Source organism: Bos mutus, chromosome 28, assembly GCF_027580195.1.
Source record: "Bos mutus isolate GX-2022 chromosome 28, NWIPB_WYAK_1.1, whole genome shotgun sequence".
NCBI classification, from domain to species: Eukaryota; Metazoa; Chordata; class Mammalia; order Artiodactyla; family Bovidae; genus Bos; species Bos mutus.
Window position 1 is genome coordinate 19,512,261 of NC_091644.1, and position 21,061 is coordinate 19,533,321.

A 21,061-nucleotide genomic window follows, 5' to 3' on the forward strand; every position below is an offset into this window, starting at 1 on the left:
AGTGGAAAGCCATATGTTCCCCATCATCGCCGGTCACAGAGGGCTTGTCCACTTGACCTCTGCCCCTTGACTGCATTGGTCCCTTGGTCTTCTGGGGTCCCCTACTCTCACTAGCTCCAGGGGGCTTGCTGGGAGGAGCTGCAGGGGCTGCCCTGGTGTCTAGTGAGGACTCAGTGGGGGTGGGCCCAGCCATCTCTGTGGTGGTCACACACACAGGCCAAAGTCAGAGGGCCCTGGGCTTGGTCAAGCCTTCTGGTGCCATAAAGCCTCTTTAACACCAACTCAGCACTCACAGGGAGGGCTTTCTCCTCAAGGTAAATATCCTTTTTAAACAGTTGAAACTAAAACATGAAAGAGGGTGTTGGGGAAACAACGTTGGCATTGGAATGAGGCTGACTGGGCCCAAACCAAGCTCCAGCGCTGAGGAGCCAGGTGACCACAGGCCAACTCTGCTCCTTTCTTTCCCTCTCTGGGAAATGGGCTGGCAGGGCCTGCCTCACAGCTTGCCTGGGAGCTGAAGGAGACCAGCGCATGCATGGTCTTTCAGTTTAGGACCCAGCATGTCTCCAGGTGTCCATGAGAGGGAAGCAGTCACTATTACCAGAAATAGAAAGTACTTCTCACCGCTGGAACCAAGTCCAGCGTGGTGGTTATATTTATGTAAGCGGAGCCAGAAGCAGGGCGGAAGGTGGGGGGTGGGGGGGGTGGCTAAAGCAGACCCTGCCCTCTGACCGTATTCTCTGAATGTGGGGTCTTTTCAACCACCTCTATGCTGCCTGCTGAAAGCTGCAGCTAAGAGGGTGTGAGAGGACCAGCCTGATCCATACGAATGGAGCGCCGTGTCACATGGGGAGGCAGGCAGAGATGGTGGCCAAGGGGTACGGCCCATATTCCGTGTTACTCCCCTGTCCTCCTAACAGGCCCACCCCAGGCTTGGTCCTTGCCTTTGGAACCTAGGGCACTGTCTTTCTCTGTGACTTTCCCCTCTCCTGACTTGCCCTCCAGCTGCATACCACCTTTGTCAGGAATACCCAATACCTGAGGGGGCTTACAGTCCATTGGGGCAGCAGCCACGTGAGCCCAGAAACACAGGTGGTGGGAACTCTGTGGCCGGGTGGTCTGCTACAGCAGCAGAGGTCAGAGGGCAGACTCTGAGCACACAGCCCGGCTGAGTGTCATATCCTAGCAAGGCCCCACTCACGTGTATGACCTTCAGCAAGTCACTCAGCTTCTCTGGGCCTCGATTTTCTCATCTATAAAATGGGTGTGCTCATAGTACCTCCCTGTGAGGTTCTCGTAAGGGTTAAGTGAGCTGCTATGTGTAACGGTCTCAGGATACTGCCATAGAGTAAGTGCAAAGTGTCAGTCTTCAGCACTATTGTGTGGTCTGAGCCATGGAAACCTTGTTGAAGCCTGTCTGTGCAGCCCAGGACCCTTCAATCCCTGCCTCCAGCCCAGGCCCCCAACTGGCCAGCCCTGCCAGCCCCACTCTATCCTTTGGCTTCCCCTGCTAAAATTCCTGGGCTCTCCCCCTCTGCTCCCAGCTCTCACCATAGCCCCTCCCTGACTGTCCCAGGGTCTCCTCCCTTGGACAGAGCTTAGCAATTTGCTCTCTGACCCCTCTCCTTAGTCTGTGGGTAGAAGATTCCTGCTTGCCATTGAACACAGGGAGATAAGTTAGAAGGCTTCATCCACCCACTGGGTGAGGCTCTGGGAGTCTGAGGCTAGGCCTCCACATCCCTTCCTCCCTCCCATGCATGGTCAGTTAGCAAAAGAGCCCAGGAGAGCATGGAGACAGCAGCCCATTGCTATGGGGGGAGCCTTGGGGCCAGGGGTCCTGGGTTCTAATCCTTCTCTATCTGCGGGATCCCAGCCAAGCCCCTTCCCCTCCCTGTGCCTCAGTTTCCCCTTCTGCCCTGATAATTGGAGATTTGATTGAAGCCCCGTGGGTTGGACACTTTGAGAAAAACAGTCAGTCCTCCTTCCCACAGTCACGGCATCTTCCTGCAATCACCCGAGCCCCCCTTTTGGTCCCTAAGGAACTGTACTGCAGCGGAAGCTTCTCTTGATTTTCCCAAGCCCCCGTCCGCTGGGCAGAGGGTACTGGGACCCAGCACCGAGCACAAAAAAAGAGCCTTTGTGGGCGAGTGGTGGGCAGGCTTTGCCAAGACCAGGAGTGGGAGCTTGGGTCAGGGAACCAGGCCTCTGGGGTAGCTGCTCCCTGGGCATCTGGAAACAAGGCTTGTCTCCTGGAAAGCTGGAGCACCGGGCCTCCCCACCCCAAGAAGAGCCAGCACTTCCTCCCTCTGCCTGTAAACAGCAGGGCTGCCTCACAGCGGCTGTCATTTCGTGGCTAGAGGGTTGGCTCTCAGGAACCTTCCCAAGAGGGTGTAACTGAGGCAGATTTACTTTCTTTAACATTGACAGCAGCACTGAGGCCTGGCCGGGTTGACCGCATCCCATGTGGTGGACATCACACCAGAGGCACAGCCAGGACTTGTGTACCCCCTCGCCACCCAGCCCGTCTCATTAACTCACCCATCCATCCATCCCAAAGAAGGGCAAAAACCACTTACAGGGGGGCCTCGGGGACCAATGATGGACATGCCGGCATCTCCTGGGGCGCCCTGTGTGGGAGAGAAAGAGGCAGGAGGGGAGAGGGAGGGGACGGGAGAGGGGAAGAACAGAAAGGGGAAGAACAGAAAGGAGAAGCTGGCAGGTGGGGAAGGCAGAGAGGGAGGGGGGGACCCCAAGACCCAGAGACCGTAGGACAAGGAGGCAGAGGATGTGGAGGAAGATGAAGGACTCACAGGAGAGGAGATGAAAAGAGGATGCATGGAACATTCCAGAAGGATCAAGAAGGGCAGTGGGGAAGCAGGAGGAATGGAGAGAAGAGATATGAGTGAGAGCACATGATTGTGGACCAGAGAAAGAGGGCGGTGGGCCCCCAGGCCGGGAAGTGGGGAGAAGAGGATGTCGTGTGGTGATGGGGAAGACGGAGGTGCAGGGGGTGGGGGGAGAGAGGGAAGGAGGGAGACTCAGCTCAGCCATGGCTGCTCAGGCCCTAGAGGCGTCCCCACAGGGCCCTGCTCAGGATGCTCCCCAGCCTGCCCCAGCCCCAGCCAAATTTCACACCCCCTAAGCCTTCTTCCCCAGTCCCCAGTGCCCACGTGGCTGCACACCTGTAACTGCCAGAAAGCAGCCCACCCCTGGGTGGAGCTGCTGTAAACAGAGGTGGGGACAAGACACACACTTGCTGTGTGGGCCCAGCAGGCCTGAGCCTGGAGGTTAGAGCTGCTTTGGCCTCCTAGTCCTGGTGTGGAGTGACCACAGAGGGTTAAGTCTGCGGCAGAGTTTTCAGCCCGGAGAGGATGGTGGATGCTGGGCTGGGGGCTCAAAGTGCCACGTGTTCCAGCTGCCTGGATAAGCTTGTGTGTGTGTGTGTGTGTGTGTGTGTGTGTGTGTGTGTGTTGGAGCTTGGGGAAGTATGACAGAAGGAGGATGAAGGGTGTATGAACACAAGTGGGGATGAGAGGCGATGTTCTGGCAGAAGGATTCTGACGGTGCCCGGCTGGAGGATGGCAGGATGCTACTTCCCTCCAGGAGTCCAGGAAATGCCCAGGCCTCACCTGCAGGTCTTGCTCTGCCTCACAGAACCTCTCTGAGCCCACATATCTCCTCTGTGAACAGGATGCTGAGAGAAACTCTGCTGCCCTTACAGGGCAAGGGACGGAAATGCATTTGTAAAATGTCATGCCTCACACGCAGGTGAAGAGTGAATTCAAATTAAGTAGCTGTTTATTCCATTGCAATTATATCATAATTTTTATACAAGGCAACATAGTGTGATGGGTAGGAGCCAAAACACTTGGGTTTGAAGCCCAGCTCTGCTCCGTGCTGGCTGACCTTGGGCTACTTAACTTCTCTCTGCCTCAGTTTCCTTACCTGTAATGCAGAGATAATAGCGCCTGTCTCATGAAAATTTCATGAGATAATGGTGTAAAATGCTTAAAAGAATGCCTGGTCTTCGAAGGGACTAACAAGTGTCTGCTATTATCCTTATACTGTGATTGTGTCCCTGTCTTTCTCCTGGGTGGTTTAACCGCCCGTGAGAGTGAGACCCAGTCTTTGTTATACTTGGAGGACGGCAGAGCACAGTGGTTAGGGACCCGAGTCTGACCTGGAGTCAGGCACCCTGGGAATCCTCTCCAGCCCTGTCACTTAAAAAAGTTTTTTTTTTAAATTTTTAAATTGTTCGGCCATGCCATGAGGCATGTGGGATCTTAGTTCCCAGACTAGGGATTGACCCTGGGCCCCTGCAGTGGAAGCGCCAAGTCTTAACTGCCAGGGAAGTCCCCAGCTCCGCCACTTTCTGTGGTGTGACTTCAGGTATGTGACCCTGCCTCTCTGTGCTTCAGTTCCCTCTCATGTAAATGAGACTACCAAGCCTCCCTGGAAGGGCTACCTCACTGTTACCTGGGATGTTACTGTTACAGAGTAAACCGCTTAGAACAGCGCCTGACACCGTTCGCGCTTAATATATGGTTGTTGCTGTCCTTACTGTTGTCATTTTTATTTCGGAGGTGGGGAGACTTGCAGAAATACACACTGTGGTGTCCAAGCGAGGAAGTGTGGAGCTGGGACCAGGAGTCTGCTTCTAGTCCTCTGCCATCTCTAATCCTGTGGGACCTCGGGCAAGCCTCACACCCACTCTGGGCCTCATCTGGAGAGCCAGCTGGTTAGCTACACTGCTCTATAATCCCTCAGAGCCCACCCGGTTCCAGGACAGGACTGTTTCTTCGGCGTCTAGCTTCCTGGGAGACTCCACTCTATCACCCCGGGAGTCTGGGCATTTGCTGGGGGACTGTCTCGGGGGGAGCAGCATAAAGAGAGTGTCTCGGCCTGAGGGGGCAGTGGTGGGCTGCAGGTGGGGATAGGACCAGCCACATACAACGGCAGCTGGTGCTCTCCTCACCTCTGGGAAGGTGACTATCTAAGGCCAAAATCAGTGCCAGGAGGCCACGTGCAGCCCCCACGGGCAGCGGAGACCCCTCAGCCATGGGAGTGGGACCTCAGTCAGGGAAGTGGGACCTCAGCCCACGACTCCTGCCTGATGGGGTGGAGGCTGTTAGGAGACCCGGCCGTGAGAGGCTGCGAGGGCAGAGCAGGCTGGGCTGGCATCCTCCACTGGGGCCTGTGCACCAGGAGGAGGGCTGGAATGGGGGGCTTCCAAAAGCACCCCCATGAGTCCAGGGGGTGGAGGCACTGGTGAGGAGGGGAAAGCGTTGACTCACCTTCTCGCCTGGTTGGCCCTTTCCTCCCTGGGGCGATCACATGCAACATGGGGTGCAGGGAAGAGAGAGGGCGGGAGGGAGAGAAAAAAGAAAGGATGAGAGAGAGACACACGCACAAGAATTTGTGTTAATGGCATGATGACCAAACACAAGAAATCACCGTGAAATAAGAAACAAAACAAAACACAGATGCTATCACTCGACAGGTCCCAAGTCTGACAAGCGTAGCTCATGAAAGGCTGTTGTCTCAGCCCAAAGGCTGGCCCCAGCCAGATAACTAAGAAGGAAATAGTGGCAGGGACCTTAAGAAGCCCTCCTGACATCTGTGTGTGTGTGTGTACGTGACAGACAGAGAGAGACAGAAAGAAGGAGAGCCCACCCAGGCCAGAAACATGTCTGGGGATCTGTGGCCCCAGCAGCCTGGGTCTTTTGAGGAGGGAGTGGGCATGGGAGAGACTTTTTCAAGGACTGTGAGGTGAGGTGGAGTCCAGTCCTTTTGAAGGTCTAGCCGAACACCAAGCACGAAACTGCCAAGCTAGACGCAACAGGAGTCGTTAGGAGTGGCCAGGCAAGATGCAAAGAGGAACACAGACAGAAGGACACACATCTGGGAGGATGCATCCGGGATGCAGAGGGAAGTGGGTCATGGCCAAGGACCCCTGGACCCATGGTGACCAATCCACCCTCATTCATAGCAGCCAGGGGCGCCACCTCTGGTGAATCACGAGAACATCTCAGGCATTTCACACGCGTTGCCCACCCCAGTACTTCTCAGGTGGCCCACGCCAGGACGCCTACTGGGCAGCCAAATGGGTCCATTGTCACATTTAAAACAGCACAAGCAGCATAAAAGCACCAAGGTGGTTTGAAAATAGCTTTGTGTAGACGGAAATGGGGAGACCTCCTGTCGCTCTTTCTCCTGCCCCACCCCCTGCCCCGCTGTGGTCAGATCAAGGCTTGGATGGACACTTCCTGGGGGGACACATGCATAGGGCCCAAGAAGGACGGCATGAGGGGGCAGTCCTGGAGGGGCTGCTTTGCACTCTGCAGGCTTCCTGGCAGGCTGGCGGCTGCACACAGGGTAGAGACTCCTGAAGCTTACCTGTCAGGAGGAAGGACTTGGGTGTCTTGGGTACCAGACCCAACTCCACCCCAATCCTGGGTAAACTGAGTCTCAACGTGCTCATAGACAAACAGGATCTCAGAGGGCTGCAGTGGAGAATGAACCTGGCCCAGGCTTTCCCAAAGTGAGCCCCTGAGAAGGCTGGCTGAATGTCATCCCCCTACTCTACAAAGGACACACTGACAGCGTGGGGGACTCAGGGTTTGGGCTTAGAGAGCTGGAGCCTAGAGAAAGGGTGAGGCAGGAATGCCACAGTGCTGTGATCTGGGAAGTGGTGGGAGAACCGCCCAACGGGGTGGCCCAGGGCTCCCAGTCTCCCTGTCTTGACAGTTGTTGAGTGGCCCAAGGGAGCTCAAAGCTCTGTGACATGGAACCCTTGTCCTGAACCTCTGAATTGTCCCAGAACCTAGGCCTAGAACTGTGGCTTCACCCTAAGGATCAGACCCTCCTTAGACTGTGATGCCCATGGAGGGGATTTGGGAGGTGGGAGGCAGGATTCCATTATTAGGGTTAGGAGCACAGATGTAGAGTCAGGCTGCCTGGATTAAAATAAGCCAGTTCCTGGACCTGTGACCTTGGGACAGACACTTAACATCCGAGCCTCAGTTTTCTCATCTGAACAATGGGGGTGGACATCGTGCCTGCCTCATGTAGTTCTGGGGAGGACCGAATGAGCTGACGCGTGGAAGGCCCTGAGCACGAGACAGCACTTTCAAGTGTTAGCTGTGATCTGGTGCCTCTGCGCTCTGGGCTCACACCAGGCCAGCCCATGCACACAGGATGCCAGACCCAGGCCTAAGGCCAACCCAGGCCAAGAGGTGATGTAAACAAGGCAAAGCATGTGAGTGACATGGAGAGATGGCATGGGGTTGGTAGGGGGCACTGGAAACCAGGGTGGAGGTTGAGGCTGGCAGCTGGTGGGGACTCAGAGGTCAGACGGGGAGAGGAGCTGGGGCCATGTCCTAGACTTGGGGGGGCGGGGAGGCCGGTGTGCGGTCATCACTGCCTTAGGCGGCCACCAGGTGCTGCCTTTCCAAGCACCAGGAAAAACCTTGGTGCTGGGCCCTCAAAGCCTAGTGCTAACCTTCCCATTTGTGACACAAGCTCCCTATCATGTCTTCTGTTTCACCATCTTATTTTTTTCAGCAGGAAACGAAGGTTTTAACCCCCACCTTCCTGGTGAGGATTGGAGGCACTGCCTGGAAGGAAGCCCTGTCTTCATCAGTAGCCTCTGTCTAGGGAAGATGCCTCCAGACACTGGCTACACTGTAGTTTCTGTAGGACACTTTCTGTTTGCGTTTCCTGCCATCTTTCACTGCTCTTGCTGGAGGATGGTTGCAGGAACAGCTATAAATCTGAGGGTGTGCTGCCTGTCTCGGCGGGGGGAGAGGTTAGGGCGTAGAGTGATGGGAGTTCTTCGTAGTGATTGGCAAAGAGCCTTTATTCGTGCCATTTTTGGATTTTTCCTTTGCCATGGCAATTCTCTGGAGAGTTAAGCCATTTTGCAAGATCTGAAGGGTTGGAATAAACCATTCCCCTCTTCCTCGAGTGTCCTTTCTGCAGCAGCCTTGGGTGAGGAGAAGCGAGAGGTCCGAGTGCCTCCTAGGGGGTGGGGTGGTCTGTAGGCCATGCCAGCACAGGGAAGCAAGCAACGGCTGCCCCATCGGGCAGAGATGCTCCAACTCACCACACGTCCAGGCATCCCAATGGCACCTTTGTCCCCCTGATGAAGGAGGCAGAAACAATTAGAGGTGGCCAGAGCCAGGCCAGCATGTGAGGGGCCCCATGGCTAGCTACACACCCAAGATCTGGTTTGCCTGGGTGCTTGGGACGATTCCCAGGCATCGTGGGTGAACTTGCCCCTTGAGCCCCACAGACTGGTCGCATCCTTGTCACGCTCAGCTTCAAGGCAGGGAGAGTGAATGGCAGCTCCCATCTGACAGAAGGGTGAATCATTACCCTTGCTCTGTCTCTGTCAGAGCTGGGGGACAGTGCTCATGGTCCCCAGCTCCTCCCCAAGCCCTGTGTCTGCAAAGACTACCAATACAGTCCTGCCCCTCCTCACCACCAACCCGGCACCAACAGTGCGCCATGCGGCTTCAGCCGCATCAAGAGTTTCAGCTGCTCGGACGGAACTGCTCTGTTTTGCAGCCAGGGGTTATATCTCCTCATTCTGGAAATCTGCTTTTAAGTTTTATTCTTCCCTCTTTTGGTAGAGAATATTTTTTTGCAATCATATATGTGCAGACTCATAAAATCTGGGGTAGGGCTTGGGGTTTGCTGGGAGCCTGGAAGGATGGAAAGCCACAGGAGCTGAAAATCAGATGGTGTTTGTCCCGGTAGGAAAGAGCTGGGTTTGTGGGTTCATCTGAAGGGTGGGCACTTCTGGAGCGATTCTGTGTCTGCTGACGCCACTTAGGCAAATGCTGTGAGGGATAATTAGCATCCTAAGATGTACATGGACACACCAGGGAGTCGCAACCAGCTCTGAATTAGGCTCCTGTTACACACACACTGTCAAGACTGAAGGTGTCTTTAGTAAAGTGTTCAGACTTTGGCAAAGAGTGGCAGGGTTGCAGCAAGGGTTATGAGCATGGATCATAACCACGATCCATGAGCTCCCTGAAGCTCCCTGAGAGGATGTCAAGAGACGATGGCTCTGGGAATCTAACTCTGGGTGCCTGTCACCTGGTGAGTGCCGTGCAGACTTCGTCTACAGGTACTGAGCCCAGCAAGGTTCCGGGGAAGCGACTGTTATAAACATGTGTGTACTTCACACTTTTGCACTTCACAACAAGCATCAGCAGATCTTTTTGTTGGTCACTCCCAGAGTAGCTGTGACCCTTCCCAGTGAGGATGCCAGGCCCACTGGTCATCGCTTGTGACATCCCAATGGCTCACTTGCTCTTGTGCTTTTGAATGATCTTGCAGGATGTGTGTTTTGGTTTCATTTCTTTTTTTTTTTTTTTAAACTAATGGTCTTTGCAGTCCTGGCCATAAAATGCTTGGTTTAGGGACGGGCATGGAGTGGCCGGAGACTGGAAATTCTTGTGTGGCGGCCCCTGCTCTGCGAATTGCCCCCAAATGCTTTTTAAAGGTGGACGTTGTCAGAAAAAAAAAAACAAAGTCTGCCCACGTTCCCCTAGCCATCTGACTTTTCCCCCTCCTTGGATTTCATGGGACAGATTGCCCTGTCCTTCTTTGCTCCAGGGTTCATACTTGCTGGGACAGTTTTCATTTTCAAAGCTAAACATTCTCCCACATGTATTTCATTAAGAGAGTCCTTGCTAGATTTGAATTCTAGAAGTTACTGGTGTAGTCAAGAGGTTATAGTACAATTCACATTGAAAAGAGGAGTAACTGGGATAGAAAGATGCACAGGAGGCTCTGGAATCCAATTGATGTGGCCTTCGGGGCAGGGAGAGAGGGCAGCCTGGTGCCAGCCCTGGCTCCCCCTAAATGCCCACCTTGGCCCTCTGGCTGGCTAGAGCATCTCTCCTGAGCCAACAGCCATCTGAGGGCCCATGGTATCCAGTACTCCATGCATCGATGCCCCAGGCTACACTCTACAGGGCAATGTCTTTGAAGACTTTAAAGATGGGTCTCATATACCCAGTATGGATCACAGAAAATAGCAGTGTGGGATGCTGTGTGATAACATGGGGCCTTCAACAGGTCTACAAATGAGGCTTGGACAATCGGGCCAGCTGTTTTCCCTCTCTATTTCCTCATCCATAAAATGGGCGTAATAGTACCCCTTTTATTGAGTTGGTGAACGAATCAAATGTATAAAGAGCATTTAGCTTGGTGCCTGGCATGTATTAAGGTCTCAGTGAGAGATGGTTATGAGTACTATTTCTACTTTTGTCCCAAAGCCCCCGTGGTTACTGGACCCAGCTTCTCTAGCACTCAGAAATGGTAACTCGAGGGGGAAATAAAGTGTTTGAGTCTACTCTTACCAGGGGACAAAGCAAGGACAGTGGCCTTTAATGACGCTGGTAGGCAGGATAACCAGTAAGCCAGGGGGCTGCCTTCCCATCCAGCCCCCCTTTACGGGGCCATCAGTCTGAAGTCAGGTGCAGCCCTGCAGGGGCTGCATGCTGTCATTGGCCTGCCTGGGACCCCAGGAAAGGTACCCAGGTGCTTCACTCTCAGCCGTAGGTGAGAGATGCTGAAGAGAGGCCTCCCATCCAGACACACCTGGTGGAAAGTGGCCACCCACCCTCTCCTGTCCTTGAAGTGAGGAACAGCCTGTGAGAGAAAGGCAAAGGGAAAAAGAAACGAAAGGTACTTACGGGGAGGCCGGGTCTTCCAGCAGGACCCTGAAATTAAGGAGGAAGAGTGAAGTTTAGGAAGGTCAGGGTATTGCAGTGTCTGAAAGTTCCAACTAGCTGTGTGAACTTGGAGTCCCTTGTGCTCTATGAGCCTCTGTTATTTTATAAATAAAATGAAGACAGGGTCTTAATCACTAAGCTTCCTTTCAGTTGTAGCATGCATTCAGTCACTCATTCATTCGTTCAGGAAAGCTGTTAGCAGAGGCCTTCTGTGTTCCAGGCCCAGGGCCTGTGCAGGGGACAGAAGACAAGAATGCCTCTTCATAACTCTCCCTCAAGGGCCATCGGAGCTCTGGGCCTCAGGAGCACATCCCCTCTCTCTGAGCCTCTGTGTCTCAGGGTTCCCACTCATGTGGTCTGGCCCTGGCCTGGGAAAGGGCCTGAGGGCCTGGGGCTTGGCCCTCCCTGTCCTACCACACAGGAGAAGCCAGACACCGTCTCTGATGGAGCCAGTCTGCCTGGGACACTTCTGGTGGACCTGCCCCACCTGCGCCAATGGACCATGACCAGGGAACAGAGGGTGGGAGCCTCCCTGGGGGGACCTCTTCCCCTCCGTTGGGATGGTGAGGGGAGCAGTGGGACTTCCTTCCTTTGATGCCTCTAACTGGCTTCAGGCCACTCTCTCTACAGTGAGTTGGCGCTGAGGGTGAGCAGGAGGCTGGACCCCACCCCATGTGGCTCTGGGAGCCTGTCTTCACTGAGCACAACCATGTCTGTCTCAAACCCTTTACATGAATAATTCTAGGACTCTTGCCTAGCACAATTCTGGGTGTAGGCTAAAGACTCCCTATGATGGATCTAAAATCCCATTGAAGAGAGGAAAACATTCAACAAAGTATTGATCATAATCGTTATTCTCAGAGTAATATGCACAGGCGTGGGCGCAGGAACGAAGGAGCTTCTGAAAAACTCATATATTTTTCCTTCTGGCCTCCAACTTCCAGATAGATCTGATACAAGAGGGTGGTGGAGAAACTGCTCTAGGAGCTGCCTGGTGTGATGTCATGGGGCGCCCTGCAGAGGGTGGGGAGGACTACCTGGAGACAGCTTCTGGAGCCGAGCCCCCACCCTGGCATGGCTGAGGCCTGGGGTCAGGAGAGACAGGGTCGTGGTAAGGGAGAAGCAAGCTTCAGTTAAGAGCAGGGCTCTGGTGTCGGCCGGCCTGGCTGTCACTTACTAGTCTGTGACTTCAGGCAAGTCGCTTGGCCTCCCTGTACCTCAGTTTCCTCATCTTGTAAATGGAGAACAATCTCTACCTCTTGGGATCGAATGAGCTGATGTATGTAGAGCACGTGGCACAGGGCTGGCAGGGAGCCAGCGCTGAGGACCACAGTCATTAGAAGGGAAGAGGACTGGCTGGCAGGCGTGTGCAGCTGGGCCCACTCTGCTTTCAGAGGCACAGCCATCAGGTGTGTTTCCTCCTTCCAGACATCCCACTCTTCCCAGAAACCCATGGCAACACCAGGAGTAGGTCTCAGGGTGTCCATCTGGAGACAAGTCCCTCTGCCCCAGGGCTGCTGAGCAAATGCAGGCAGTGCCAGAAATAAGGCCCCCTTCCTGGGGCCTTGTTTCTGAGGATGTCCGTGAGGCGGGGTGGGGAGCAGTGACACCCCCACAGAGAACCAAGCTCAGGGGATGCTGGTTAGTGGCTGCAGAGGTAGAGGGTCAGTGTCCACTCCTCCTCTCTGCTGAGTTTTACCCCTGGGGCACTAAAAGGTAAGCTCCAGGGCAGGCAGGGCACGTTCTGTTTTGCTCCTGGTTGTGTCCCCATTGCCTCAAGGAGTGCTGAGCTTTTAGTAGGTCCTTAATTCATGCTTGTGAACAAATGAACCTGGAAACGCAGCCACCTTCTTTCCCAGCCCCACAAAGACAGCCTGGGGCCGCCCTGGTGTCCTCCTTGATCCAGAGCTGTAGCCCTGAGCCAGTCCCTCTTCACGCCGCTTCTAAATGCCATCAGGGAGTGCGCCCACAAGGGGCGGCCACCTCCCTTGGTCCCAGGAGGCAGGCGCATCTGTGGAGGGTTCCCAGCCTCACACAGGGGCTCTGACCCGGAGACGCACAGAGGGGCTCTGTCCAACTGCTCGTGTGCTGGCCACTGATATCACCTGCACTCAGGGGAAGTTCTCTAGGGTCTTGGCACCAGGTAAAGAAGTGCTTCACCTAACTCTCCCTGATCCCTGACTCTCACAACAGCTCTGCTTTCCCGTTTTCTCTGTCCGCCAGGAAGCTCCAAGCTGAACCTGTGACTTGGCTGCACAGGATGCTGTGGGGTCATCAGCTTGAATGCCCCTTGTTTCCTTGCCTCTGCTCTCCACACACCTACCCACTGTTTCCTTATCTAGTTTATGAGTCACTCCCAAATGTTTCTTGGATTAATGTGGGATAGAAATAAAATGAAGTAGTAAATTAATGAATAAAAATGCAAAGACTAATAATTTCCTCCTGAAAATCTTTGGGGATCATCTAGGGAAGCCTTCTCTTTCTAGAGTTTAAATGAGTTAATATATTTTACATGGAAAAATATATACATAATTATACACACATGTAGGTATGTATAATATGTATACATATACACACATATGTATGTATACATATACACCATACATATAAGAAAGAAAGATGGCACTAAGTCGTGTCCGACTCTTGTGACCCTATGGATTGTAGCCTGCCAGGCTCCTCTGTCCTGGGATTCTCAGGCAAGAATATTGGAGTGGGTTGCCATTTCCTTCTCCAGGCCATACATATAATTATGTATATATTCCTTACATCTGGATGAGGCAGGTACTATTACTATTCTCATCCTATAGATGAGGAAACTGAGGCACAGAGAGGTAAAGTAATTTGTCCAAGGTCACACAGCTAGAAGTGGCAGAAGCAGGATTCAGACCCATGCAGCTTGGCTCCAGAGTCCATGCTTGTAATCACTTTATTACACTGCTTCCATAAAAATACAACAGTGTCTAACACATAGTTAAGTGTTAGCTAGTATTCCAGCAAGCATCACTTTCAACCAAGGCTAGCAGCTGAACATCCTGTATTTCCTCAAGTAAGAGACACATATACTTCCCTTGGTCATCTGTTTCAGTCTCACAGTTGGCGTCATTAAGACACTCTCTCTTAAACCTAGAGCCAGAATGGCCAACAACTGTCAGCTAGTGTGGACTCCAGCAGACTGGTAGTGACTGAGTAAAGCACTCTGTTAAGATGCCTCCTAATTCATTAGCAATGTCTGTCATGGGTAGCGGGGGTGCAGCAGTGGTGGGCACCTATTTTTGACCGCCCAGATGATCCCCGCTGCTACTTAAATCCATCCTCCACGGTTGAGTTCTCTAGATGCTGACTGTCCGTGTGTCCACAGGAACCGGAGTTACCCCAGGAGGCGCACTGAGAAACACTCAGAGGGCGGCAGACCGGCCTTGTGATCAACTGCCATCTCCCTCTCCCTGCCCCGGGCTGGTAGCATTCTTCCTTTATGGGAAGCAGAGAGAGCAGGCAAGGGGGTGATTTCCACCCTGGTAGGCTTCCAATTTCCTCTTCATCTTGTGGTTTCAGGCAGGGTTGGGTGAAGACTCAGGCCTCTTCTGTGTCAGGTTGAGAATTCAGGAGAGCTACCTGGGCCCCTGTCCCTCACTCCATGGGACTGGGGGCTGGGTGGGCAGGCACTGGGAGGAGAGGATCATATCCACCCATGCATGCATACGATTTAAGTCGCTTCAGTTGTGTCCGACTCTTTGAGATCTCATGGACTGTAGCCCACTAGGCTCTGTGCATGGAATTCTCCAGGCAAGAATACTGGAGTGGGTTGCCATGTCCTTCTCCAGGGGACCTTCCTGACCCAGGGATCCAACCCATGTTTCTTATGTCTCTTGCACTGGCAGGCGGGTTCTTTACCACTAGTGCCTCCTGGGAAGCCCACCCAACCACCTCCCAATTTGCTCCCACCCTGCAGAGCCCCCAGCAGTGACAGCACCTCCCTGGCTGGGGACCATTGTGGGATAAGGCCTGCAGAAGCTCTCAGGACACTGCATTCCTGGGGAGCACAGCCCCCAAGTCAGGCAGGGACCCAGTACTGATTCAGGTTAGCTGGGGAGCCTGGCTGTGGGGACCAGGTATAATGGGGGAGGTCCCTGGAGTGGGGGAGGTGAGGACTCTTTCTGGCTTTGTCAGAAAAGAAAGGGGAAAGCAGCCCATTTCCAGCAGGTGGTCCATCGAAGTTTCCTATGCAGAGTTTATTTTGGAAGATTGATGACAGGAATTGAGGTCTGACATCCAAAACACGCACGATAAATCAACCCTCCTCCTCTCAGGGAATGACAAGATTTTCCTCTCTCTCTAAGTGAGCAACGAGCAAGCTGGGCGGTATCGTCAGCCTGGGTTCAATGTGCCTTTCAGAACGCGGATGGAACGGAACATCATGGTCTCATTACAAACAGGGTGGCTGCTCTCCACGGTTCAGATCAAGACAACAGCTATGGAAATGACTTCTCCGAGGAAGGGCTGGTGATAGGCTTTCAGGATCCTTGAGAAAGATCTGATGCAGAGGGCTCGGCCCTTTCAACTCCAATCCCCAGCTCCTCGGGGCGTGATCTCTGGGTCTTTTGTTGGGGTATCAAATGCTGTCCTCAGAAGACACGCTCCTGTTCTCTGGATCCATTACTTCAGGGAGACAGTCTCCTTGGGCTCTTCTCAGGTTCTCTGGAAATGGCTCGGCTCCCCCGCCCTGCCTTGGACTCTAGGGCAATGCGAGGGGAAGGAGACCGACTGGCTGCCTCGACATTGTGTTGTTTCCCAGTCTAACTTGCTGACATCACCTCTTACATAAAAATACCACCACCAACAGCCACCACCTGCCTGAAGTGACTTGGCCAGATGGAGCTGCCCACACAGTGGGGCGAAGACCATGTCCTAGGAGCGGTCCACACTCACTGACCTGTTTACTGAAAGGGCAGGAGATCTTTCAAGGACCCGGACCTGAGTAGAGATGACCTCTTTCTTCTTATACCTGGTGCTCCTTTGACTCCACTTGCTTCTTTGGAGGACAAAGGAGCAGGCTAACAATGGGGCAAGCCAGCCTTTCAGATTATATTCGGGGACAGGCTTCCCCTGGGCACAACCTCTGTTTGGCCCTGGGGGGCGCAGAAGTGGATGGGAAACAAAGTGACGGCCATGTCAACCCTCTGGGGGACCCTGCAGACTTCAGTGCAGAGTATAAGGGGCTCAGACCCCCGACCCCGGGCCCGGTTACCAGCAGAGAGCAAGGTCTTTTGGACATTGGAGACCAGACTTCACAGGAGTACTTACAGGAGGCCCTGAAAGAGAGAGAGAAAATGCCAGGGTCAGTGTCACCGCCATAAGGGCTGCCTTAGAAGGAGTGTCCAAGAATTCTTCAGCCGTGGGGTTTCCAGCTGGTCTCCGAAGTTTGCATTTTCCTGGCCCACTTTCACCCATCTAATCTCTTCCCCCTTTATTTCACCTCTGTATTTTTATCACTGGATGAGAAATCCAGAGGTCTGGGCCCCAGGTGCAGCTGGGCTGTGGCCCTAACTTCCAGTCCATACCCCAGCTAGAAAACAGGCTCTGAGGGATCCACTCCAGTTTGGGCTCTTGGTGGCACTGCTAAATGTGGGGTGCTGGACACCAAGGCACTTTGACAAGGGTCAGAGGGTGACAGAACCTGGAGATCACGCTCATCAGCACGCCTGCTGTCTCTCCATGCTCCCACGAAACGCAACGGGAAACAGGCAGGAGCCAAAGGAGGTTTTTCCCTGAGGTCCCCCCTGATGGCTATCAGGCCTGCCCTGGTTTCTGGTAAGCTCTGAGTCAGGCTTTCTGCCCTCCCAGGTCCACTGCCCACTCCCTCTTTCTCACCGCGCACCTCTGTGCCCCGGCCCCACCCTCCCTTCAGCCTCCCTCCTTTCTTTCCTCCTCCTTGTGGCCACCTCCCGCCTCCTCCCTCCCACAGGCCTCAGCAAAAGCCCTATCTCATTACCAAGAGCCAAGAATTACAAATTCAAATGTTCCTTACAAATTCAAGTGTTCCGCAAAAGGGGCAGGAGGATGGGTAGGGAGGTAAGGGAGAGAAAAAAGCAGCAGCCGAGAGATTGAGAACTGAAAGGCATCTCTGCAAACACGATTCACCAAAGCCCAGGGCCCGTGGGATTCCTGGGGCGTCTGCCTAGCCCCTAGTGACCTGGCCACGTTAACACAGCTGCGACTCCTGTCGCTTCTTTTATGCTTGGCCAATAAAGACTCCTTATATTTCCCCTGGCTCCTCGTGTTCCCAAAGCCAGCTTCCTTCTCTCTGCCTTCATCTGCCTGCTTCTCCATCCTCAGAGGAAACAGCCTCTTTCATCCTGGCCTCTGTCAAGCCATCACATTAAGGGAAACAGAGAGGGGTAGTTCCCGGGTGAGGAGGCCCCAGGCAGGCCGGCAGTGAGGCTTTCAAACAGCAAGAAGGAGGGAGGTCGAGGGAGGAGGGGGACATCTGGGATCTATTAGATGGAGGGGCAGGGGAACGTCACCCAGAATCTGAAAATATCCTGAGTGCACCAGCAAGAGGGGCCCAGCCCAGCTGGGAAGCCCGTGCCTCCTGGCCCGGGGAAGTGTCCTCGTGAGAAACAGGCTGGTGACAAAGTTCAGCCCACGGCAATGTGGGAATGGTTTTAGCCACATGGAGAGCAGATGCCCTGTGCCCGCTCCCAGTGCACAGGCTTCGGGGGCGGCGTCCCTGGTGACACAGCAGAGCCCCGGTGATGGCCCTGTCTGCTGTTAGCGGCCTCAGCCATGCATCTGTCACCAGATGCAGCCGGTGAGCCAACCTGAGACTTGGCACTTAGGTCCCACCCAGAGGAGAGGCTTGCTGGGTCCTCCCAAGTAATATAAATTCTACTGCTCATTTCACTGGTGGCTCAGATGGTAAAGCGTCTGTCTGCAATGCTGGAGACCTGGGTTCGATCCCTGGGTCAGGAAGACCCCCTGGAGAAGGCAATGGCACCCCACTCCAGTACTCTTGCCTGGAAAATTCCATGGATGGAGGAGCCTGGTGGGCTACAGTCCATGGGGTGGCGAAGAGTCGGACACGACTGAGCTACTTCACTTCACTGCTGATTTCAAGGATTTTTATATCACCACCACCACCGCCGTGCCTACTGCTGTGGTCCTTACGACATGCTGGGCCCAATTCTAAGTGTTTTCCACTACAGAGTAGATTCTGTTATACCTATCTTGTAGATAAGAAAACTGAGGCACAGCACAAACCCCCCAAGGTCAAGCTGCTAGTAACCGGTGGAGCTCCTGTCTCCTCGTCCACGCCTCTCACTCAAAAAGCAACCCATATATACCTATGGCCCATTCGTGTTGTTGTATGGCAGAAACCAACACACTATTGTAAAGCAATTATCCTTCAATTAAAGTCAAAAGGAAAAAGCCATCCACCTCACCCCCAAATCGCCCACAGACCTCTTCAGTCCTCTCCCCCAGATGCCACTGTGTTCAGCCTCTGGCTCCTCTCTCTGGACTCCACCCTCTCATCTCTCTTTTATGGGTCGCTTTTCTGATGCGAGAGAATGTGGTTCTGTCAAGCTCTACCAGGCTAGCGTTCCCCCACTTGCCACTCACACAGACTTCAGGATGGAAAAAGCCTGTGTTTTTCAATTGATTCTGTGCCTTTGGAAGGGGAAGAGGGATAGCTACTGCTGCTAAGTTGCTTCAGTCGTGTCTGACTCTGTGCGACCCCATAGACGGCAGCCCACCAGGCTCCCCCGTCCCTGGGATTCTCCAGGCAAGAACACTGGAGTGGGTTGCCATTTCCTTCTCCAATGCATGAAAGTGAAAAGTGAAAGTGAAGTCGCTCAGTCGTGTCTGACTCTTCACGATTCCATGGACTGCAGCCCACCAGGCTCCTCCATCCATGGGATTTTCCATGGGATTTTCCAGGCAAGAGTACTGGAGTGGGGTGCCATTGCCTTCTCCGGAAGAGGAATAGAGGACTTACCACAAAAGACCCTATCGTTAACAGTTTTTCCTTGTTAAGGATAATCCTCCAGGGTCCCCCTGGAAAATCTGTGGGCCCCTTGGGAAATCTACCTGCAGTCCCACCCCTGCTAGCTTCCATCAGAGCTCTGGATTTCAGAGAGCACGCTTCAACTAGCACCATGCTCAATGCCCAGCAGCTCGCAAGCAGCTTGGGAGCTGATGCTTCATGAAATCAGCCGTGCCTCAATGCCACTGGTGGCTCTCCCAGGTGGGTCACTTGGCCATGTTCAGTCACATGGCCATTAGTTGACTGGTCACCCTGGCCAAGCACCGTAAGAGTCACCCCAAGGCGTGGCCAAGTCCCCATTGTACAGATGAAGAAACAGAACCCAGGGAGGGGAGTGGTCATGCAGGGTCACCACGTAGATGGGTGTCAGGGATGGGTCCAGAACCCAGGTCTCCTGACTCCCCAGCTGGGAGTCTTCCTAACAGGCCACACTGCCTCTCATGGCCTGTGTAGTCTATTTTCTCACCCACCACCTCAGTGAGGCCACACTTGCCCTTCCTAGGGATTGGCTGATCTCCTCCAACCAAGACAGTCATGTTCCTCCTGAAGGGACATGTAGGGATGGACTCCAGTAAAGAATCCTGGGTTGTGTTCTGTGTCACACCTTTATTTCAACCATTTTTAGCATGCTCATTTATTCACTCAGCAAACATTTAACAAAAGCCTGCAGTGTATCCTAAGCTGTGCTTGGCTATGGCTCTACAAAGATGAATAAGGCACAGTCCTTGCATGTGAGGAAGGAAAACTTCATTTTTTAATCACCTAATATCTGCCAGGCCTGATGTGCTAGTGACACAAGATGAATAACTCATTTCCTCCTGTTGAGAAATCAAGTTTCCTATGTCAGAGAGCTGGAGAGATTCCAGAGAAGAGAACTAAAATGAACAAAAGGATTTAAGGGAGATAGGCTGTAGGAGGATTCACTCACTCACTCAATCAACATTTACTGAGTGGCTATGATGTGGCAGACATACTGCTAAACACAGCCCTTATAACAGCATGTTCAATCCTTATAACAACCACATGAGTTTGGCATTATCCCCATTTCACAGATGAAGAACCTGAGGCTTCAAGGTTAAGCAACCTGCCTAAGGTGGTCTCCCTGTCTTAAATGGCAGCATCTGTTATTTTTTAGGCTTAATTTCCATGTAACAGAGCCTGGATTTGAACCTGGTCTCTCTTTCCTGGAAGCCTGTGCCTTCCAGACTGGAGGTCATAAGGGCTGGAAGGGGCAGCCTTCTAATTTGGGCAGGTAAGGCCCCTCCCCCTCCCTTCCTCACTAGCCCTCCCCTCCTACCAGCCCTCCCCCGCCTCCCAAAACATAGAGGGCTCTGTCCCATCCAGACCTTGGATCCAATCCTGATCCTGAATAGAGAAGAAAAGGGCCACAGAGTGTGCCCGAGTTCAACATCATATGAGCTGTGATCTGATCCTGTTTGACTGCTGGGCTCCTAGCAGCTGGGGTCCTAGCCCCAACCCATGCCGCCTGGTGCTTGGTGCCAGGCTGCCTGCAGCTGACCACCTGCCACTTGTCTCCACCACGTGCTGACTCACCCATCCTGCCAGGACAGATGCTCTGCATCCCAGGCTCTCCTAGGACCTGGGTGACTAACTACAGTGCCTGTCTTGCTCTGTCTGCTAGAACAGGGATTCTTAATTGGGGTGGATCTTGACCCTTAGGGAACAGATGGCAATATCTGAAGACATTTTTGACTGTTACTACTGGGAGGCCACTTCTGGTTTCTAATGGATAGAGGCCAGGGGTACCATTAAACACCCTACAATGTACAGGGAAGTTTCCTATGATAAACCATTATCCGACTCCGAATCTCAAAAGCGTCAAGAGTGAGGAATCCAGCATGGACTAACAGAAGAAGTCCTGTCTCCAGGTTTCCCACATGCCTGTAGTCCTGCCTGTGCTCCTAGGTTGAGGCCCTGGTCCTCACTCTACCTATGGTTTGCCAACTTTGAGGATCTTCTATATGTTAGCCCATTCTCCCTCCACTCAAGACTTTGCTAGGACAAATGACAAGTCATTTATTGAGCAATTATTCTGTGCCTGACACTATGCAAACAATTTTACATACCTCCCAATGAATGAGCAAAGTAGCTACTATTATTATTATTCCCATTCCACAGATAGAAAAGCTGAGGCTCTGAGGGTATGTATTCATGGTCACAGAGTCATGCATTCCTGAGCTGGTCCTCAACGTGCTGGACTGCAGAACACTACTGTGGCATGAACACAGCCTGGCACGGCCTCTCAGGA

The 21,061-nt window shown here is 53.3% G+C and overlaps 1 protein-coding gene across 1 annotated transcript in view; it reads right to left on the bottom strand.

Annotated features, from left to right (window-relative positions):
- The window catches only part of COL13A1 (collagen type XIII alpha 1 chain), an 88,379-nt gene extending 72,322 nt beyond the window's left edge, over nt 1-16,057 (bottom strand). The window contains exons 1-5 of the mRNA XM_070364482.1: nt 16,053-16,057; nt 10,713-10,739; nt 8,105-8,140; nt 5,295-5,321; nt 2,577-2,627 (exon numbers count right to left, since the gene is read on the bottom strand). Of these exons, the coding sequence (XP_070220583.1) occupies nt 2,577-2,627; nt 5,295-5,321; nt 8,105-8,119 (93 nt within the window). The 5' untranslated portion in view covers nt 8,120-8,140; nt 10,713-10,739; nt 16,053-16,057. The remainder of the gene's footprint in view (nt 1-2,576; nt 2,628-5,294; nt 5,322-8,104; nt 8,141-10,712; nt 10,740-16,052) is intronic.
- Nucleotides 16,058-21,061: the final 5,004 nt, after the last annotated feature.